The sequence below is a fragment of the Corvus moneduloides genome, chromosome 4 (genome assembly GCF_009650955.1).
Source record: "Corvus moneduloides isolate bCorMon1 chromosome 4, bCorMon1.pri, whole genome shotgun sequence".
Classification (NCBI taxonomy): Eukaryota; Metazoa; Chordata; class Aves; order Passeriformes; family Corvidae; genus Corvus; species Corvus moneduloides.
This window is the reverse complement of record NC_045479.1, coordinates 46,683,480-46,700,698: the sequence shown is the minus strand read 5'-3', so window position 1 is coordinate 46,700,698 and position 17,219 is coordinate 46,683,480. Positions and strand designations below refer to the sequence as shown.

The 17,219-nt window shown below is 40.4% G+C and overlaps 1 protein-coding gene across 2 annotated transcripts in view; it reads left to right on the top strand.

The window, feature by feature from the left end:
* The first annotated feature begins 11,888 nt into the window (after positions 1–11,888).
* PNPLA8 (patatin like phospholipase domain containing 8) overlaps positions 11,889–17,219 on the top strand; it is a 38,911-nt gene continuing 33,580 nt past the window's right edge. The window contains exons 1-4 of one of the 2 annotated variants that reach the window (XM_032106417.1): positions 11,889–12,048; positions 13,054–14,245; positions 15,163–15,312; positions 16,513–16,664. In XM_032106417.1, coding sequence (XP_031962308.1) covers positions 13,145–14,245; positions 15,163–15,312; positions 16,513–16,664 — 1,403 coding nt within the window. In that variant the 5' untranslated portion in view covers positions 11,889–12,048; positions 13,054–13,144. Of the gene's footprint in view, positions 12,049–12,200; positions 12,371–13,053; positions 14,246–15,162; positions 15,313–16,512; positions 16,665–17,219 lie in introns of those variants that run through there. The other variant, XM_032106418.1, reaches the window with a different exon arrangement.

The following is a 17,219-nucleotide window of genomic DNA, read 5'->3' as shown; positions in this document are numbered from 1 at the left end:
AGCACAGACAAAGAAATGCATTTTCCACTGCCTTTTTTTTCCTTTTTCTCTTTTTTGGAGTCACCTGGTTCTAAAATAAAAAAATGTAGTGCCCTAAAAATAATATTTTTATTTCAAGACAGGGTCAAGACTTAGATTTTTTTTCTCAGCAAAATGAAAAATAACACATGTGAAATAAATTACTTTTATTGGGACCGTGAGTCTACTGAGAATTTAATCAAAAAAATAAGTGAAAATTCAGGAGCAAATCCAACTAAGGAAAAGGTCTCTATGATGAAACAATATCCAAAGGTCTCTATTCTATTATAGTGCTAAAGTCTGTGAGGTCATTTTTCAGTATCTAAACATTTTTATTTTTGTCAAGTAAATTGTATCAGGAACACAAGAAATGCATTGTTCTTCAACTTTCCAGTATGACTTTTGCATAAAGTTAGTGGCAGGTAAAAATAGAAAATTTGATCTGATTTCATTCTTTTATCTCTCAGCCCTCCCTCTTAATCACAAAAGAGAGATTTAATAAAATTGATTCTTTTAATATGAAAAATAACAGATATTTGTATGCAATCTTATTTGAAGCTTGGTCATTCATATCCTTCTGGTTACAGTCAGGAGACTGGTAATTTAAAGTCTTTCTGAAGAGGAAACCAGTTAGGTGAAAAGCAGTATCCATGCTGCATATATAGTACATAATACTGCACCTAAGCTGATTAATCACTGTGATCACAACTATATTATAAGATCAGCTCAGGAAGCTCAGAGACAGACTACCACTTATTTTCCACTGAAGGTTTTCATGTATCACCAAGCAGGTGAAGTACAAAATTCATAAACAGGATGCTGAGGTAGACTACAAAAGTTTATAAAACCTACATGACTTCTTTTCTCTCTCTTTCCCCCTTACATGCCACCATGGGATGGATGTTAATAGCTCATGAAAGGGTAAGACTATGAGAACAGACAACAGAGAAGCTAAACAATCTCAAGAAACTTTTCCACTGACAGCAGCTGTAAGTATCCATGATCTAGACTTGGCTGAACACTGCTGCAGCTGCCCAAGTCTACAAAGGCTTTTCTCTAAGACTGTGTCGCAAAGAGTATGAATCACAACTTAATCTAATATACCTGATTTTTTTCCTAAATAAAGGACTTTTTATAGGAAATTTGGATTCTTGAGGTTGTTTCCTTTTAGTTTGCCCCCTCAATTTGGAATCTATCTCAATTAGTGGGAAATACGCATAACAAGACCATAAGGGAACAAATGGGTTTGCCTTAACCCTCACCCTCCCTTCACCCAGCAACTTGCAGAAGAGTAATTGAATTGGCCACAAACCATGAACCCCTGGAAATGCTGCTGATGGCAAAGACTGTGCTGGAGAGCAGCTGGGCTGATCTCAGGTTCTTTCTTCTGATGGAGTTTTAGGTGTGTGCTCCAAAATAATTTACTTTGACCCTCCTCACTCCATAACTTAACAAAAAGGCAAGTGGGATCTTTATTCTTCCAGCAAGATATGAAGTAAACATGTACATCTAGGCAGAGCTAGGATCAAGTGTGTTGAAACAGGAACATGTTGAACAGAATATTAAGTTCAGGTCAGGCATGGAAGATAAACATACATGTATAGTTCATTATTTGAAATGTCAAGAAATTACATGCAAAAAGACCAGTATATGCAACACGAGTCAGTTCTGGGATACTGTTGGAAGACTAACCAGAATATCATACCAAAAGCACCTATTTGTATGATTTTTCACAATGCATAATGTATGGATAGACATATATTTCAGGCAAATATGTTTTATCAGCTATACCTAGAATGCTCCAACAAGATCCCTGGGAACATGCAACTCTTCCTCGGTCTACACATGCACACAGTGTCTGGGCAACAGCCCAGGTGTCAGATCCAGCATGTGGTCACAGGCTAAAGGGCAAGCACACTGTGAAACGAGTAGCCTTTACTATGTTTATAAAAAGGGTGGTGGCCCTCCTTGTACAAATTGTCCTGGTGATGTAAGACTCTTGTTCCATCTTGCATATAATCAGCTCAATATATGTTAATGCTTTCATCACTTTATAATTGTGACCTTTCAATCTTTTTCCAATTACAAGCTACATTGAGAGCATTGCAGAAAATGCTGTATTCAAGGAGTTAGTGATCTTGAACAGAACGTGTCTGTTCTACTGAGCCTTGTACTTAAAGCCTGTGCTGACACTGGTGAATGTTTTGAAGGAGATGACACCCCAACCTGTCAGGAGAAAATACATGTGATTGTTTGCCACACAAAAGTAAAGGCTCCACATTGTGGGAAGAAGGAGGAACCTCTCCACAGATGACATATGTGCATTGGAAGATCCATGTAATATCTGTCTGATGCTGCACAAAAATGGAGTTCCCAGCATTGGAAAATTTTCTCACTGTCTACATTTGTGGGGTTTACCCTACGTCATGAAAACAGCTATTTCACCACCCTCTTTATTGTTGCATCCCCTGGTGCAGAGCACAAGCCCAGCTCACTCAGCCTTCCTCACTAGGCTACATCTTCCAGCCCTCCAATCATCTTCATGGCACCATGCTGAGCTCACTCAAGCTCATCAACACCTTTCCTGTAGAGGGCTTCCAGAACCAGAGGAAATATTCCGTATGTGGTGAGTAGTGAGTGCTGAGTTGGTGGGGAATAAACACTTCCCCTGACCTATGAATTCCATGTGACCTGTGTGTGTCAAGTCCTATCACAATCTTTGTCTTCCAAAAACTGCATAAATTGCAGTGCATTGCAGATTTTTTTTGCCAAGCCAGGTGAGGAGTATATGCTGAAGCAGAAATATGTGCATTTTAAGGTTAAGTGCCCTCCAGGAGTTTCTAAAACCCAGAAACTGTTTAATTTTTGACAGACATTACTTATTAAATACAACTTGTGAAGGAATAGGTTTGCACTTTTTTGCTTTGGAAATGCAAGTACTAAAAAGTTCCCGTTTAAGAAAAGATAAAGTGGAAAATACTGCTGTCTGCTTTTGATATAAGAAACTCAGGTCTGCCTCTTACCTCGGTGAGATTCTGTAGATGTGAAGAGCTAGTAGAGTATTGTTACTGCACTTGTCAAGTCATTAAAACCAACTATTTAAGAAAAACAAATTTTTGCATGATTTGCTACATCTTTAGAGGATTTTAGAGAAATCAAAAAATATTTCCTTAGTGCTGATGTGATTCTATTCACTTCCAAACATTAAAATGTAAAAACAGCTTCCATAGGCCTTATATACTAGAGTGTGCAGTAAAAGATTCAGTTATCAAAAAGATAGTAGAAACATTTACTTCCTAATATCTTTTTCCATAAAATACTTACTTAGTAATATATTCTAGGGTAAATAAAAAGACTTAACAGCATTGCATTGAAATTGCCCTATGGATTGAGAATACATTTGAGGAGATGTATTAAGTAATGTAAATACATATCAGTAGCATGAAATGTAATGAGAACTGCTTGTGGAAGTACTGCAATGGACAGCAAATGGATTCTTTCCTACAGGAGATTAGTCAAAGTTACATGTGAATACTGTTCAATACTTAGCCACGCAAGGAGACACAAAACAATGAATAGCATCAATAACTTTATTCCTCAGAAAGAGTTAAGCTTTGATTGGACAAAACCACTTCTGGGCAGGAAGGAGAGCTCTTAGTGAAGCCAAAAGAATATTAGAAAATGTCAGGACAACCCACAATCTCATCCATTTCCAGGCAAGATGAACTAGAAACCACTCTTAACTTTTCAAATTAACATTATAATGAACACAGGACAACATTTTGTCCTGCTAGCCCTGTTTATACACAAAAAGGGAACTGTGCACATCTGTGTTTGGTGTACATGTGTTATGCGTGTGTAAACGCTGCTCTCCTGCACACACATGATGTGGATGCCTTTCCCTTTACAAGAAACTGTGTTCATTTCTCAAATAAGTAAATTAACTGTATTTAAAGGAAGAGGGTATTACTTTATTAAGATTAAAGGCTACATCAAAACAAATTCAGCTCTATAGCCTTACAGTGTAGGACTGAAACACATCAAACAACTATATTTACTGTTACGCAATATTTTGGAACAAAAACCTTCCTAAATTGAGTGCATCCTTCAGTAGGAATTAGCCACAGGCATTAAAGCCAGAGGGAAAAAAAATGTGTATGGGCCCCCTGTGACTTGTAACTAGGCAAGTTCCAGATACTCATCACAAAACAGTACCACTAACTGCGTACAGTACTACATACCTCTTTTTAATCCCTAAGGAGATTACATCTGAAACAATAACTGTTTAACCTGTTTCAGTAAGAACTTTATAATTCGCTATTGCTGACCTCATTCTTTAGGCAAGTTTCTGATTTTACAGCTGTTACTGACAGCAATGAGTGAGGGTACCACTGGGTCCAAAGCCTGGAACCAGTTTGCTTAATTCATGTACTTATTATGCTGGTAGAATTATCTTCCACAATTTGTAAACCTTCTCTAAGTAATGCTTCTTTCCTATTGCTGCTGTAAAATTTCATGCAACTTTAATAAAGTGTTTACCCATAGAGTACAGAGCTTTTACTCTTTCTTCTACAACTTCCATCAGGATATTTTAAGGTAGAAATAAATCATTACAAATCAGTTACATAGGCTTCTGCCAAAACTGTCTTTTTCATTTGCAGCATTCCAGACAGTCTGGGTTCTCTATTAGGATGCTAAATGGCCTGACAGCTCACCTGTCACCAGGGTCATGGAAAACAACTGACAGATAAGGAGCTTCACCAAGGCTGGTCAGAGAGAAGAAAAATGGAGAAACAATGTGTAACTTTAGGAGAAGGAGGTATGATGGACTGGTTTTGATGAAGAATTACAAAGCACTTTTTCCACAGATGAGAAGTTATAAAGAGAGCATTTTAATAAAGGCAAAATGCTAAGATGGTACCTAGTATAATACTTAGAGGTCCAGAGGAAAGATCAGCCATAAGTCAATAATTTAATTAAACGACAATATAAATAAAAATGACAGTCAGTTTCTCCAGCAATACTGAGTAAGCAGTTGCAAACACTGTGGACAGTGAATTAACTCCAGCAGACTTAAAGAGACTGTGTGTTTTGACCTCTTTCCATTTACACCAAAAACCTTGGGTGACACTTGTACAATCATACTCTCAACCAGATGCTGCAGTAATAAAATTCACATCTATCACTTCTTGAGTGCTGAAAGGTAACAGAATGACTACTATGATAATCACAGGGGGCTGAAGAGGAATTTATAATATGACTTCTAGCACGAGTCTGAATTCTAAATTCTAATTAATCAACTACATTATTCATATTTAGTATATAATTATTTGACCAGTACACTCTTGTTTTGGCAGATAGATTTCTAGAATGCACAAAAGCACAAGGGCAAAGACCATTGGCTATAAGCAGTGGAGGCACAGGAAATCAAAGATAGATGTGTAACAAACTTCAGGTACCAATTCCCTGAGCAGGATCCCTGATTTAGGGATACAAGCACCTTTATGTTGTGTGGGAAGCAGGAAACTGCTGGATTTAGCAAAGCAGGAAGACAAACGGAGCAGGACATCACTAAATTCCAGATCCTGATGGTAATCTAGAGTCTTAACTCTGCACAAGAGCCAGGTACCTTTATGCATTTACAATGCAGAGCCTTTAACTCTTTTAACAATGTCTTACAAGCATTCCTTCAAGAAACAGGCTGAAAATTGTCCAGTGCTTTCAAAGGGGGTGAGGTTCCTAGGTGAGGAGAGGAGGAAGAGCAGGAACAGGAGGGAAGAGGAACAGGAACAGTCATTGACAATATCTAGGAAAGGATTATTTTTAATGGAATATTTACCCAGCTGGTGCAAGAAAATAGGGTCAGGGCTATTTTCAGCCAGAGAAGGCTTAAATACACATTTCTGATTTCTTATGAGAATTTCCTGGTCACCAACTTATTGGCAAGGCAGAATGGAAAATGGTTTCTACTCTTGTTGAAACTAGGTGACTACGAACATAAGAATTGGTGAAACCAAGAAGCCCTGGGAAAAAAAGGCCAGGTATCCTTGTGGGTAAAGCACTCCTATGAGAAGGGGAGTGCCACAGTCTGTTGCTTGCTCCTATATATACATTTTATAACAAAAGCTATTGTGTAGGGAGAATAATCTGAGAAACTTAAACCAGAAGCTATGGACATCTTTGTAGCTGACTTTCTAACTATGAAGCAGGCAAGTACATTTGCACTTACCTTTCCACTCCACTACATTTACCTTTCTCATTTGGAATAACTCCAACAGGAAAACCACCATGGGAAAAACTTGGGTCTTTTCTGATTTTAGTCCATAAAGCTGCTAGCACTGGAAATAGCCAGCCTGGCTTGCTATCTCTGCAGCCACAGTAGAAGCACTGAGAAAGAAAGATGTGGTGGGATTTGGTGGGATTTCATACTGTGTAGGCACATCACAATTAGCTAGAAGAACCAAGATTTTAGAGTGGGATTCAGAATCTTGGAGATTCTGATTCTTCTTTTTGAGGATGTAGCTGGGAGAGGAAGGGGATTAACAACCCAAAATATTCACTGGCTTCTAGGTGAACTGATTACATAATATTTGGCACACTAATTTATAATATTCTATGAAGAAAGTTGCCCCCTTAGAAAACATGTTACTTCCACATTATTGTCTAAGATTCAATGACAATAAAGAGCAAAGCAGCCCAATTACTTTGGGTAACTGATGCAAGGCAAAGATAGTAAGAAGCTACAATGTAAGTCTTACATCATCTGCTCTTTGGATTTACAGAAGACAATTTCACAACAATGTGACTACCTGGTGAGGACAATTTTCTTTAAAAGTTTCCCTTTTCCTTTCTAAGGCTTCTAGAATTTTTAGCTCTTTGACAAGAGAAAAATGTTGAAGGAAAGAACATGAACAGATAAAAAAGCAATATGAAAATAATAAAGAAAAGTTCCACTTGATTATTTTCAGTGTTTGTGCCAAAAAACACATCCAAATGAAAGGTTACAGAAAGTATCCATGCTGTCATAAGCATTCGTTCAATGGTCTTAATTCTTATTACTTTGAGAGTTTTCGGTGAATGTTCATTCAAGATGCAAATTAATTTTTCAACATTCTATCCCTGAAAACAAGGAAATGTTTTCCCATTTTTTGTCTGCCATCTAGTGTTAAGAGGCAGAATACTTCTGTTTGCAAAGCCAAACAATATTTGCTAGCACTACACAGCTTCTGTCGATGTCATATTATGCTGATGAAAATAGAAAACAGTGTTTTCTCTAAAGCTTGACTGAAAAAGTCATATTTAAGCAATTACCTCAGACGCCATTATGAGCAGAATACTGCTCTACCAATATATGTTAGTTTGTCACAGTGCTTTGAAATACTTGAGGTTTTTTTAAATTTGTTTGAGCCTCTTAGGTGATAGTTCTGTATTTTCAGAATACCATCAATAATCAATAAGGCAAGTAAAAATAAACCCCATATATATAATGCTATATAAAAATTATATTCATATATTAGCTTTTTATCAAACATACAGTGAGAGAATGTGCAAAACTATTTACTCAAAATACAAACTTCCAAGAGTGAGAATCCTAGATTGACAAACTTTGGAACCATTGTTTCTGGTAAATATCCAATTTTTATCAAACTGCCTCATAACCTGTTATGACTGTCTCTCCAAGCAGCAGTCCAAGACAGACATACAGATATGAATGTTAGAAATAATTAATGGCATTTAAAAGCATAACATGCATATAAATGAATACAGTTAACTCACCTGAATTATTGACACCCCAATACTTTGGCTATAACATGACAAAAATCATGTACACCAAACAACTCTCTTTCCTTAAAACAGGAAGATTTACCACAATTGATGTGTAACTTGATTTACAGAAGTTTTCAACCTACCTACAAAAACATGTCCTAACAGGCATAATGAGAAAATATTTTGAAAGCCTTAGATTTTCTGAATTAAGTAAAAGAGATAGAACTCATTAAAATCAAACTACTTTCATTGTTGTCCTAAACTGAAAACAATCATGTTTCAAGGGACCACTCTGAAAGAGCTTGAGTGCTGGGTATGCAACCTAACAGAGACCAGCAAAAACCCATCAATAATAACAACAACAGATTTCTCTCTTGATACTTCCCACGGAAAGCACTGAAATTGAAGTATTTTTCAAATAGGTAATATACATCCTATTAAAATTAAATTCATCTCAACATTATTTAAATGAGATGATATCCATACTATGTGAAAACAACTACATACAGAGTTGTCCACCATCTGAATACCATACGTGGATTCATCTCTCTTATCTAAAAAGTAGGTATTTAGTCAAACAGGATGAACTCACCTCTGAGTACTAAAAGAGCTTACAAATTAATCTATGTTTTAAATAAATTTGAGATAACTTCTTAATGTCATGACTACAGCAAAGAACGCGAAATTGGCAAAATGTTTGAGAAGGTTTGGATGTAGAATTTGTGCCTGGGAATATATAAATTTATCTTTTCCTGTCCAGTGTTTTTCAGTTCTTTTGGATTGTTTCATGGTTGTTTTGAGAAGCTGATGAATCATGCACCTCCGAACATGTCAGATCAGAAAGGTCTGCTCATCCTTGGGGAGAGCGATGTGGTAAGAAGGCATGGGTTGGCATTGGATCAGAAATGTGAAATCCTTGAATCTTCTTAGGAAAGGTATGAATCAATACATCATTGTACATATCCCAGTGCTGAAACAAATGTCTGAGCAGGCACAGGAGAGAATTTTACAATGAGATTATAGGATAAAGTGTGACTGTTTAGGAAGGAACCATGTGCAGCTAAAAGGGATCAGTTGCCTCCTACCTTCAATACCTTATTTGCCAGTCAAAGAGAGGCAGGATGTGCCCTGGCAGCATGAAGTTTATAATGTCCAAACTTCCCTCTTACTGAAGTTGTAGGTCTTGTTTTGCCTAAGCCTTTGTCATTGTAAGAAAGCAAGTTACCCCGTTTAAAGCCAGCTCAGATTGTGGCTTCAGATGGGCTTCTTAAGTCATCTGATGAGATCCAACTTGGTCCAGCATACTGGCAAATGCACTAGAGCCCTGGGGCTTACAGAAGGGCAAACACACCCAGGGAAGCTGCTTAAGCTAACATTGCTACACAGTCTAAAACTCTATGTACTGTGTTGCTCTCATAACAGTATTCAGGCCTTTACATGAAGTAACTCGTATGTCAAGAGGCAGTGAAACCTCCCTGCTTAGCTGCATCTGGCACTTAGGGCAGACCCCACGACTGTTTGAACTGTTTGGTTTAAAAATGAGCTTAAGCATATATAATGTGATAAATTAAAAAATGGTAGATAATTCTTAAAAACATGAGTATACCACCACCAGATAATACAACTGGAAGTGTAGTAATCTACAAACACGGCAGGCAGACCATACCTGCAGAACAGCACAGAAAGCAGCAACTCTGGAAACATTTAGGAGGGAATAGATGAGCACCTGGGTATGAACTGCCACTGTCCTGTGCAAAAGGATCCTAATAATATGTGGCTCACAAAATATTTGTGGCCACTGAGTACTTCACCAAGGAAGTGACATGCCTTGAGTGTAAAATTGGCATTGCATTGGGTTAATATGACTGGGAAGAATTAATGGGAAGACTCCCCACCAAAACCTTATCATATTAACCCAATGCAATGGGGTGGCATCCGCAAAAAAACATCAGAAGCTGCCCCTGTGTTGGAAGGTGTCAATTCCAGCGGGCTCCAAGATGAACATGTCACTGGCAAAAGCTGAGCCCATCAGCAATGGTGGTAGTGCCCCTGTGGTAACATATTAAGAAAGGGTAAAAGCTTCTGAGCAACAGCAGCTAGGAGAGAAGGGTGAGAATATGTGAGAGGAACAACTTTGAAGGCATTTGGGTCAGTGAAGAAGGAGGGGGAGGAGGTCCTCCAGGTGTTGGAGCAGAGATACCCTTGCAGGTCCTGGCAGAGCCCGTGCCAGAGCAGGCAGGTGCCTGAAGGAGGCTGTTACCCCATGGGAAGTCTGCACTGGAGAAGGCTCTTGGCAGGACCTGTGGCCCCATGGAGAGAGGAGTCCATGCTGGAGCAGGTTTGCTGTCAGGACCTGTAACCCTGCAGAGGATCCACACTAGAGCAGTCTGCTCCTGAAGGACTGACCCTGTGGAAGGGACCCTCGCTGGAGCAGTTTGTGAAAATTACAGCCTGTGGGAAGGATTAGTACTGGAGAAACTCGTGGAAGACTGTCTCCTGTGGGAGGGATCCCATGCTGGAGCAGGGGAAGAGTTGAGAAATCCTCCCACTGAGGAAGAAGGGGCAGCAGAGACAGTATGTGTTGAACTGACTGCAGGTCCCTTTTGTCCTCCTGCTCTGCTGTATGGGGAGCAGGGAGAGAATTGGGGAATGAAGTTGAGCCCAGAAAGAAGGAAAGGGTGGGAGGAAAGTTTTAAGACTTGATTTTATTTCTCATTTCCCTACTCTGATTTGATTGGTAACAAATTCAACTAATTTCCCCAAGCCAAGTCTGTTCTGCCCATAATGGTAAATGGTGAGTGATCTCTCCCTGTCGTTATGTCAATCCACAAGCCCTTTGTTCTATTTTCTCTCCCCTGACCAGCTGAGGAAGGGAGTGACAGAGTGACTTTGGTGGGCACCTACCATCCAGACAGGGATGCTCTGGGAGATGTAGAGAATTTAACCTGTTCAATTTATAAAAAATACATGATAAAAATTACAACATGTAAGGAATATAAATTTTCCTTTGGAGAATAAAATGCAAGGTAAGAAAATGAATTTTACTTCTTTATTTGTGAGGAAAAACAGAAGACAACTGAGATCTGAAACTACAAGTGTGACGTGACCCTCCTAACCCTCATGGTAAGGCCTCCATTGTTCCACCTGAGCACACAGCGTATCCATCCTCTCTTGTCATTTTCACCTGAAGTTTCAGCAACCCCATTAAAAGAGTGTTTCAGACACGCCATGCAGACAGGAATCTCAGGGCCTGCTGCTGCTCTGAAGCCTGGCTGGGGAAGACCAAGCCACTCCCTAACCCTGTCCAACCTATGGCAAACACGTTTGTCATTGTTCCCCAAGCATTAAGCAGGAGATGTGGGGGCATAGTCCCGAGGCACCCGCACTGAGTAGCTGCAGAGGCTGGGCAGGGGCCCTTCTCCTCTTCCCAGCCCCTTGCTCCCAGTGCCTCCCCAGGACCCGCAGCACCTCCCCTATGAAGGCAGGCCTGAGAAAGCAGGGGCTGTTCAGCATGGAGACGGCTGTGTGGAGACCTCAAAGCACCTTCCAGTACCTGAAAAGGACCTACACGGAAGCCAGAGAGAACAGAAGTGTAGTGACAGAACAGTGAATAATGGGTACAAACTGAAAGATGGGAAATTTAGGTTAGATATTAGGAAAAAATGCTTTACTGTGAGGGTGGCAAGGCACCAGAACAGGTTGCCCAGGGATGTGAATGCCCTGACCCTGGCAGGGCTCAAAGCCTGGCTGGATGGGGCTTTGAGCAGCCTGGTCTGGTCTGGTCTGGTCTGGTCTGTGGGAGGGAAGTTGGGACCGGATAACCTGCACTGTCCATTCCAAGCCCTCCGTCCTCGGCAACCTCCTCAGCGCCCAAGGAGGCCGAGGAGGCACCGCCCCGCCACTCTCGCGTGCCGCGCCGCACGTCGCCACCCGCGCGCAGGCGCAGCAGCCCCGCCCCGCCCCGGCCATGACCCCGCCCCGCCCCGCGAGCCGTCGCGCGACCGTCTCGCGTCACCCCGCTCTCCTCCTCGTCCGCCCCCGGCGGCGGCCCGTGGGGCGGTGTCGCGCGCCCCAGCTGTTTCCGGCGCGCGGGGCGTGCGCAGGCGCAGTGCCGCTGCCGCGCGCCGCGGGTGTTGTCGTGCCGGGTCCCGCCGCCCCCCCGCCCGCTCCGCCGGGGCGGCACCGCTCGTGAGGGCGCGGCCGCTGCCTGGCGCTCGGTGGCGGCCTGGGGAGAGGGGGGAGGCGGGAGCGACTGTCCAGCAGGTACCGCCGCCAGGACGGGCCGCGTCGCCACCGGCTCGTGGGGGAATATGAGGACGGGGGAGGGCACGAAGAGCGCGTGCAGGGCACGCGGGGCTCGTTCGCGTAACGGGAGGTGGGTCGGGGACAGCGGGGCCGGGACTCGGTGCTTGTTTACGCGGCCGCTCTCGGCAACGTTTCTGGGAAATGGCGCAAGGCAGGAACAGCGCCCGCGCCTGCCCCCCGGGCAGGAGGCGCCCCCGTGCCTACATAGCCCGGCCCGGCCGTGGAGCCCGCAGCCCGGCGCTCACCCAGCGGGACAGGCGCAGCGCAGGCAGAGGAGACTGTAAGTAACGATGGCGCTGCCAGCGGTGGTGTCAGCTCTGCTGTCACTGCGGAGCCGGCCTGCGCAGGAGTTGGCCAGCGTGCCTGCGGCATTTGTCACAGGCGCTGGAGAAGCCTAGGCTTGCTTTTTCAGCAAATAATGGATTTGCGCCTGCGGTATCAGCACGGCTCTGGTGTGCTATGTAAAACGCTGCTCCACCAGTTGCATCTTTTTTTGCAGAGTAAGGATTACGTACTGCCCTTGGCTCTTAGGATGGGCACGTTTCGTTGAACTTTGCTCTGAGTATTGGTGTCACTTCTTCCCTGTGAGGAATTCTGCAAAAGGGTGGTAATATAATGACATTTGAAACGCTGTGTCTGCACAAGATAGTTTGCTGAAGAAACAGCAATCAACTTTCTATATGCCACTAAGTGCTTTTGAGAAGAGTCACATATTTCTCAAGATGAGCTTAAATTGGCCTTTTGGGAGTAGCATGTTGAAATGTTGGGGTAATGCTACCAAGTGTCCTGAGCAGTAGATACGCTCATGAGATTATTTGACTTGATTTGAATGTTTATCTGTCTTTACCAAAAGGATACATAAGCTTCATCTGTTTTAAACACCTCCATGATTTTAGTTTAACTTGTTTCTGTTTTGGGGTTTCCATTGTTGGTTTTTGTTTGTTTTTTTTTTTTTTTTTTCAGGCAACACTACATTACAGGACTTATTTATTGACGTATATCTTTTGGAATGAAATAGAAAGCAACACAAAAAAGGTGCAATTATTTATAAGTAATGACAGTTCATTTATCCTTGGACGCATATTTGTTCCTTTTGATTAACCCAAAAAATCTTTGGTGGAAGCAAAGAAACAAATACCTGTGTTTCTGTAGACCTAAAGCCTGCTGGAGGATAAATCATGCTGCGCACCTGAGAGTTTTTCATACAAGCGAGCCTTGGTGTAAGTGGGCCAGAAGCAGAACGTTTTGGTATAACAAGTACATTTATAGCCATGAGTTTTTATACTACAGAGTTTCCAAACTTTTAACTTCTTCTTCTAAAGGACTTACAAGGGTGAGCATTCGCATGTCACGAATTAAGAATACTATAGAGTCTGTTTCAAAGGCAGTGTCTGGCACTCACAGTGAACTGGTGTCACGGATAGCTCGATTAAAGTCCCACTCAGGTACTTTGGGTAAAGCAAATAAAAGCAGTGCAGATGCGAGTAACATCAACGCAAATCTAGAAAATGATAAACAAGTCACAGATGTCAGAACTCAGGACGATTGCAACAGAGGCCCAGCTGCAAAGAAATCCACTTGTGCAAGTGAAAACTTGGAATCTGTGTTAGTAAGTTCAAGCGGCACTTGTCAAGATACTCCAGAAGTTTCAGCACCTACTAAAAATCACCTTTTTCATATAAGCTACTTTTCTACAAATTTTGGAGAGACTTACAACTTTGTAGCTGATCATATCAACTCTTACTTTCATAATTCTGTTATGGAACAAGAAAGAAAAAGGAATGCTTCATTACAGGACTCTGAAGAGAGGAATAAGCTTGATTCATCAGCAAATACTGTAACAAGCAAAGAAAAGAGAGTGGATTCTGCAGGTACTTTAGCTCCTGAAGCAGAGGCTCTGGGTGCTGAAAAGACAAATACTGCTCTCCCAGTTTCCACTAAAAAAAGTATTGCAAACTTTCTTTCGTATCCCAGTAACAGTGTACAAGCTTTTGTAGACAGCTATATTGGTGGGCTGGTTCCAAAGTTAAGATCTGATACAAAAGTTGTTTCACCAGAAAAGAGTAAACAGCAAGAACAAGAAGTGTCTGAGAAGAGTGATGAGGCCAAGACTGCAGAAGAGAGGGAAAAGCATCTGTCTCTTCAGAGAGAAAAGGCAAGTCTTTGTTTAGTGTTAATTTATGTATTATTTCTATGTATATTTTATACAAGTGTATATATATGCTACACTAGTGTATATACCTATATGTAAGCATAGATATGCACACACTTTTACTTACATAAATAAGTATATACCTGTGTATATACTTACATACATATGTACACATACTTTTACTTATATCGAAGTACTTGTACTTCCATATAAGTATATATGAGTTGTCCCTGCCCACAGCAGGGAGGTTGGAACTAGATGATCTTTAAGGCATCTTCCAACCCAAACTGTTCTCTTATTCATTCTGTGTAGTTGGATAAATAAATAAATATGTAAAACTATATATATTTTATACATATGTGCATACTATATGTAAACTTACAAATACATATATGTACTTAGGAGTAGGAATAGATACATGTGTGTATAAGTATTAAATGTTTTATGTAAGTATGGATATGTTTATGTAAGTTTATATATAAAGTGTGTGTGCATATATATACACACACCTCTGTGTGTGTTATAGGTACGTATATTTAGTTCATATATACACAGAGTCCATAAATACAGTCAGATCTAGTTGTGCTTTTTTTTTGTAGTTATAGTAATTTTACAGTTCATGTTTTGTTAATGTTTAAATACTAGAAAGTTGCCTGAAAATTCATCTGAATACATACTGACATGTTTGTTTGGTGTATTCTTGTTGTGAGCTGCCTTTATTTTAGTTTTCTAGTAAACAAAGAATCAAAAGGTTTTTGTTGGCGGTTTAAGCAGTGCTTACTTGGAAACTGTAGGAGATCTCTAGTACAACATGCTGTTCATTACTTCTGAGAAATCTTAAAATAACACGTTGAAATTAGTCTTGACAAATTTTACACATTTCTTAGAGTAGTTTTATGTTGTCTGTTTGTCTTCTTTAGATCATTGCAAGAGTGAGTATTGATAACAGGACTCGAGCTTTAGTTCAAGCCCTACGGAGATCCACGAATCCAAGAGTCTGCATCAACAGGGTTGAAGAACTGACCTATCATCTTCTAGAATTTCCAGAGAGCAGAGGAGTTGCAATTAAGGTGCAAATAGTTTTTATGCTTAGATTAAAAAAAAATCAGACAGATGATTGATAGAGAATAACATAAAACCTCATTCTGTGCTTTTGTGGACTAGTCATATTTCCTGTTTGTAAAGATTATAATTTGAGTGTCTCTTTTTATAACTTTGTAGCTGATTCAAGCAGATTCATATGCAAACTACTGGGAGTTTAGCTAAAGGCACTTAAGATTGCAGTGTTTAATTTAGAAGCATACGACATGGTCATGTGGATAGGTAGTATAGTTTTTTCCAGTGGTAGATAAAGGTCGTACATTGTGTCCTCTGTGGCAGTTGACCAGATGAGAATGTGCTGTACAGTTGATCTGTATATGCACAGTACTTTCTATGCTTGTTTACATGCTTTCTTCGAGGAGAGGTGGCAAGAGAACCATCAAATAAATTCATGTAATCTAGTCCTACTTGTGTCCTTCCCTGCATTGAGAGGGCAGGAGGTGGGTGGTAGACTATTCTAGAAGTACTAGCTAAATCACTGCATTTGTCAACCTCTTGCCTTTTCCAAAAGATGCGACAAACGTGTGATACAGATTGTAGAAATTTCTGGAAAAGTACCCTTTGGGAATGGAGTGCAGGCCAGATGAATCATCTGGTAGGGTATAGGTCAGGCATTCACATAAATATATGTCAATTACTTTATTATGAAAGAGTGTATTCACTACTCCCATTTTGATTGTAATGCTGTATATCTTTGTGGTAAAGTACATTTAAAAATACTCTGTGTTTAATTTTTGTTTTGATATTAGTGTATTTAGAAGGCATTTCTTGTTTTGAAGCAGTGTGATACTTACTAAGCAAATCTGGGGTTTTACCTATACTTTGGTGCTTCATACTCGAGTCTACGCTTGGCTGATGTGATACTAACTCAATAAAACTAAACTGGTAAATGTAGCTTTCCTAGCTATTCAAAAGATTTATGTATCATCTTGATTGCTTAATTCTGATAGGTAGTTACTATAGCAGTGAGGTGTGTACAACGTAATACTGACATCCATTCTTTCCCTTGTTAGAGAAAGACGTGGGTAAATACAGATTTAAAGAAGTTTTCTTCCAATTTTAACTAATATATTACTTCTATACTTAAATGCCACATTAGTAAATTTAAGAATGGATTCTTTTGGTCTAAACATATGGTTAGAATAAAATATCCTTGTATTTATCAATAGGAAAAATTAATCCCATGCCTGTTGCGACTGAGACAGGCTAATGATGAAAGTCTTCAGGCTGCTGTTAGAGAAACTTTAGCTCTGATTGGATATACAGACCCTGTGAAAGGTTGGGGAATTCGAGTCCTCACCATTGATGGAGGAGGAACAAGGTAAAACTTCTGGGGTTTTATATGCTTGTAGCCTTTTTCATACTGTAACTGGAAATAAAATTTCATTCTCTCTTTGATAGAGAAATACCCAAAGAGGCAATTTATGAGTTGCATTTCTGTTACATTTGACTATCCAAGTGATGGGTATTGTTTTTGTATGCATTTCTGCTTGAATGGTGTTTGTTTTGGTGCTCATTTTGCCATGCGCAGTCATCTTGCTCTATCCCAACACAGTTCACACTGCTGCATGCCAGATACTGTTTCATGCTAGAGAAGCACAAATCTAATGGTCTCTAATGCATCTCTCCCATTATTTCAGACACATTAAATTGAGGCCAAGCAAACCCCCCACTGGAAAATACTATGCCCCAGGGGGCATTATATAGCCTTGTTAAGACCAAAATTTAAGTGCTGTGTGGTGGGGATGCAGCTAAAATCTATCCTGAGTCTACATCCACAGAAGTTGATCACCCCTCAGTCTTTGCTATAAAACAGTATGGCTATAGCTGTTTAATACTATTTTTCGTATGCCTGAGTATGTCATTTATATTCAAT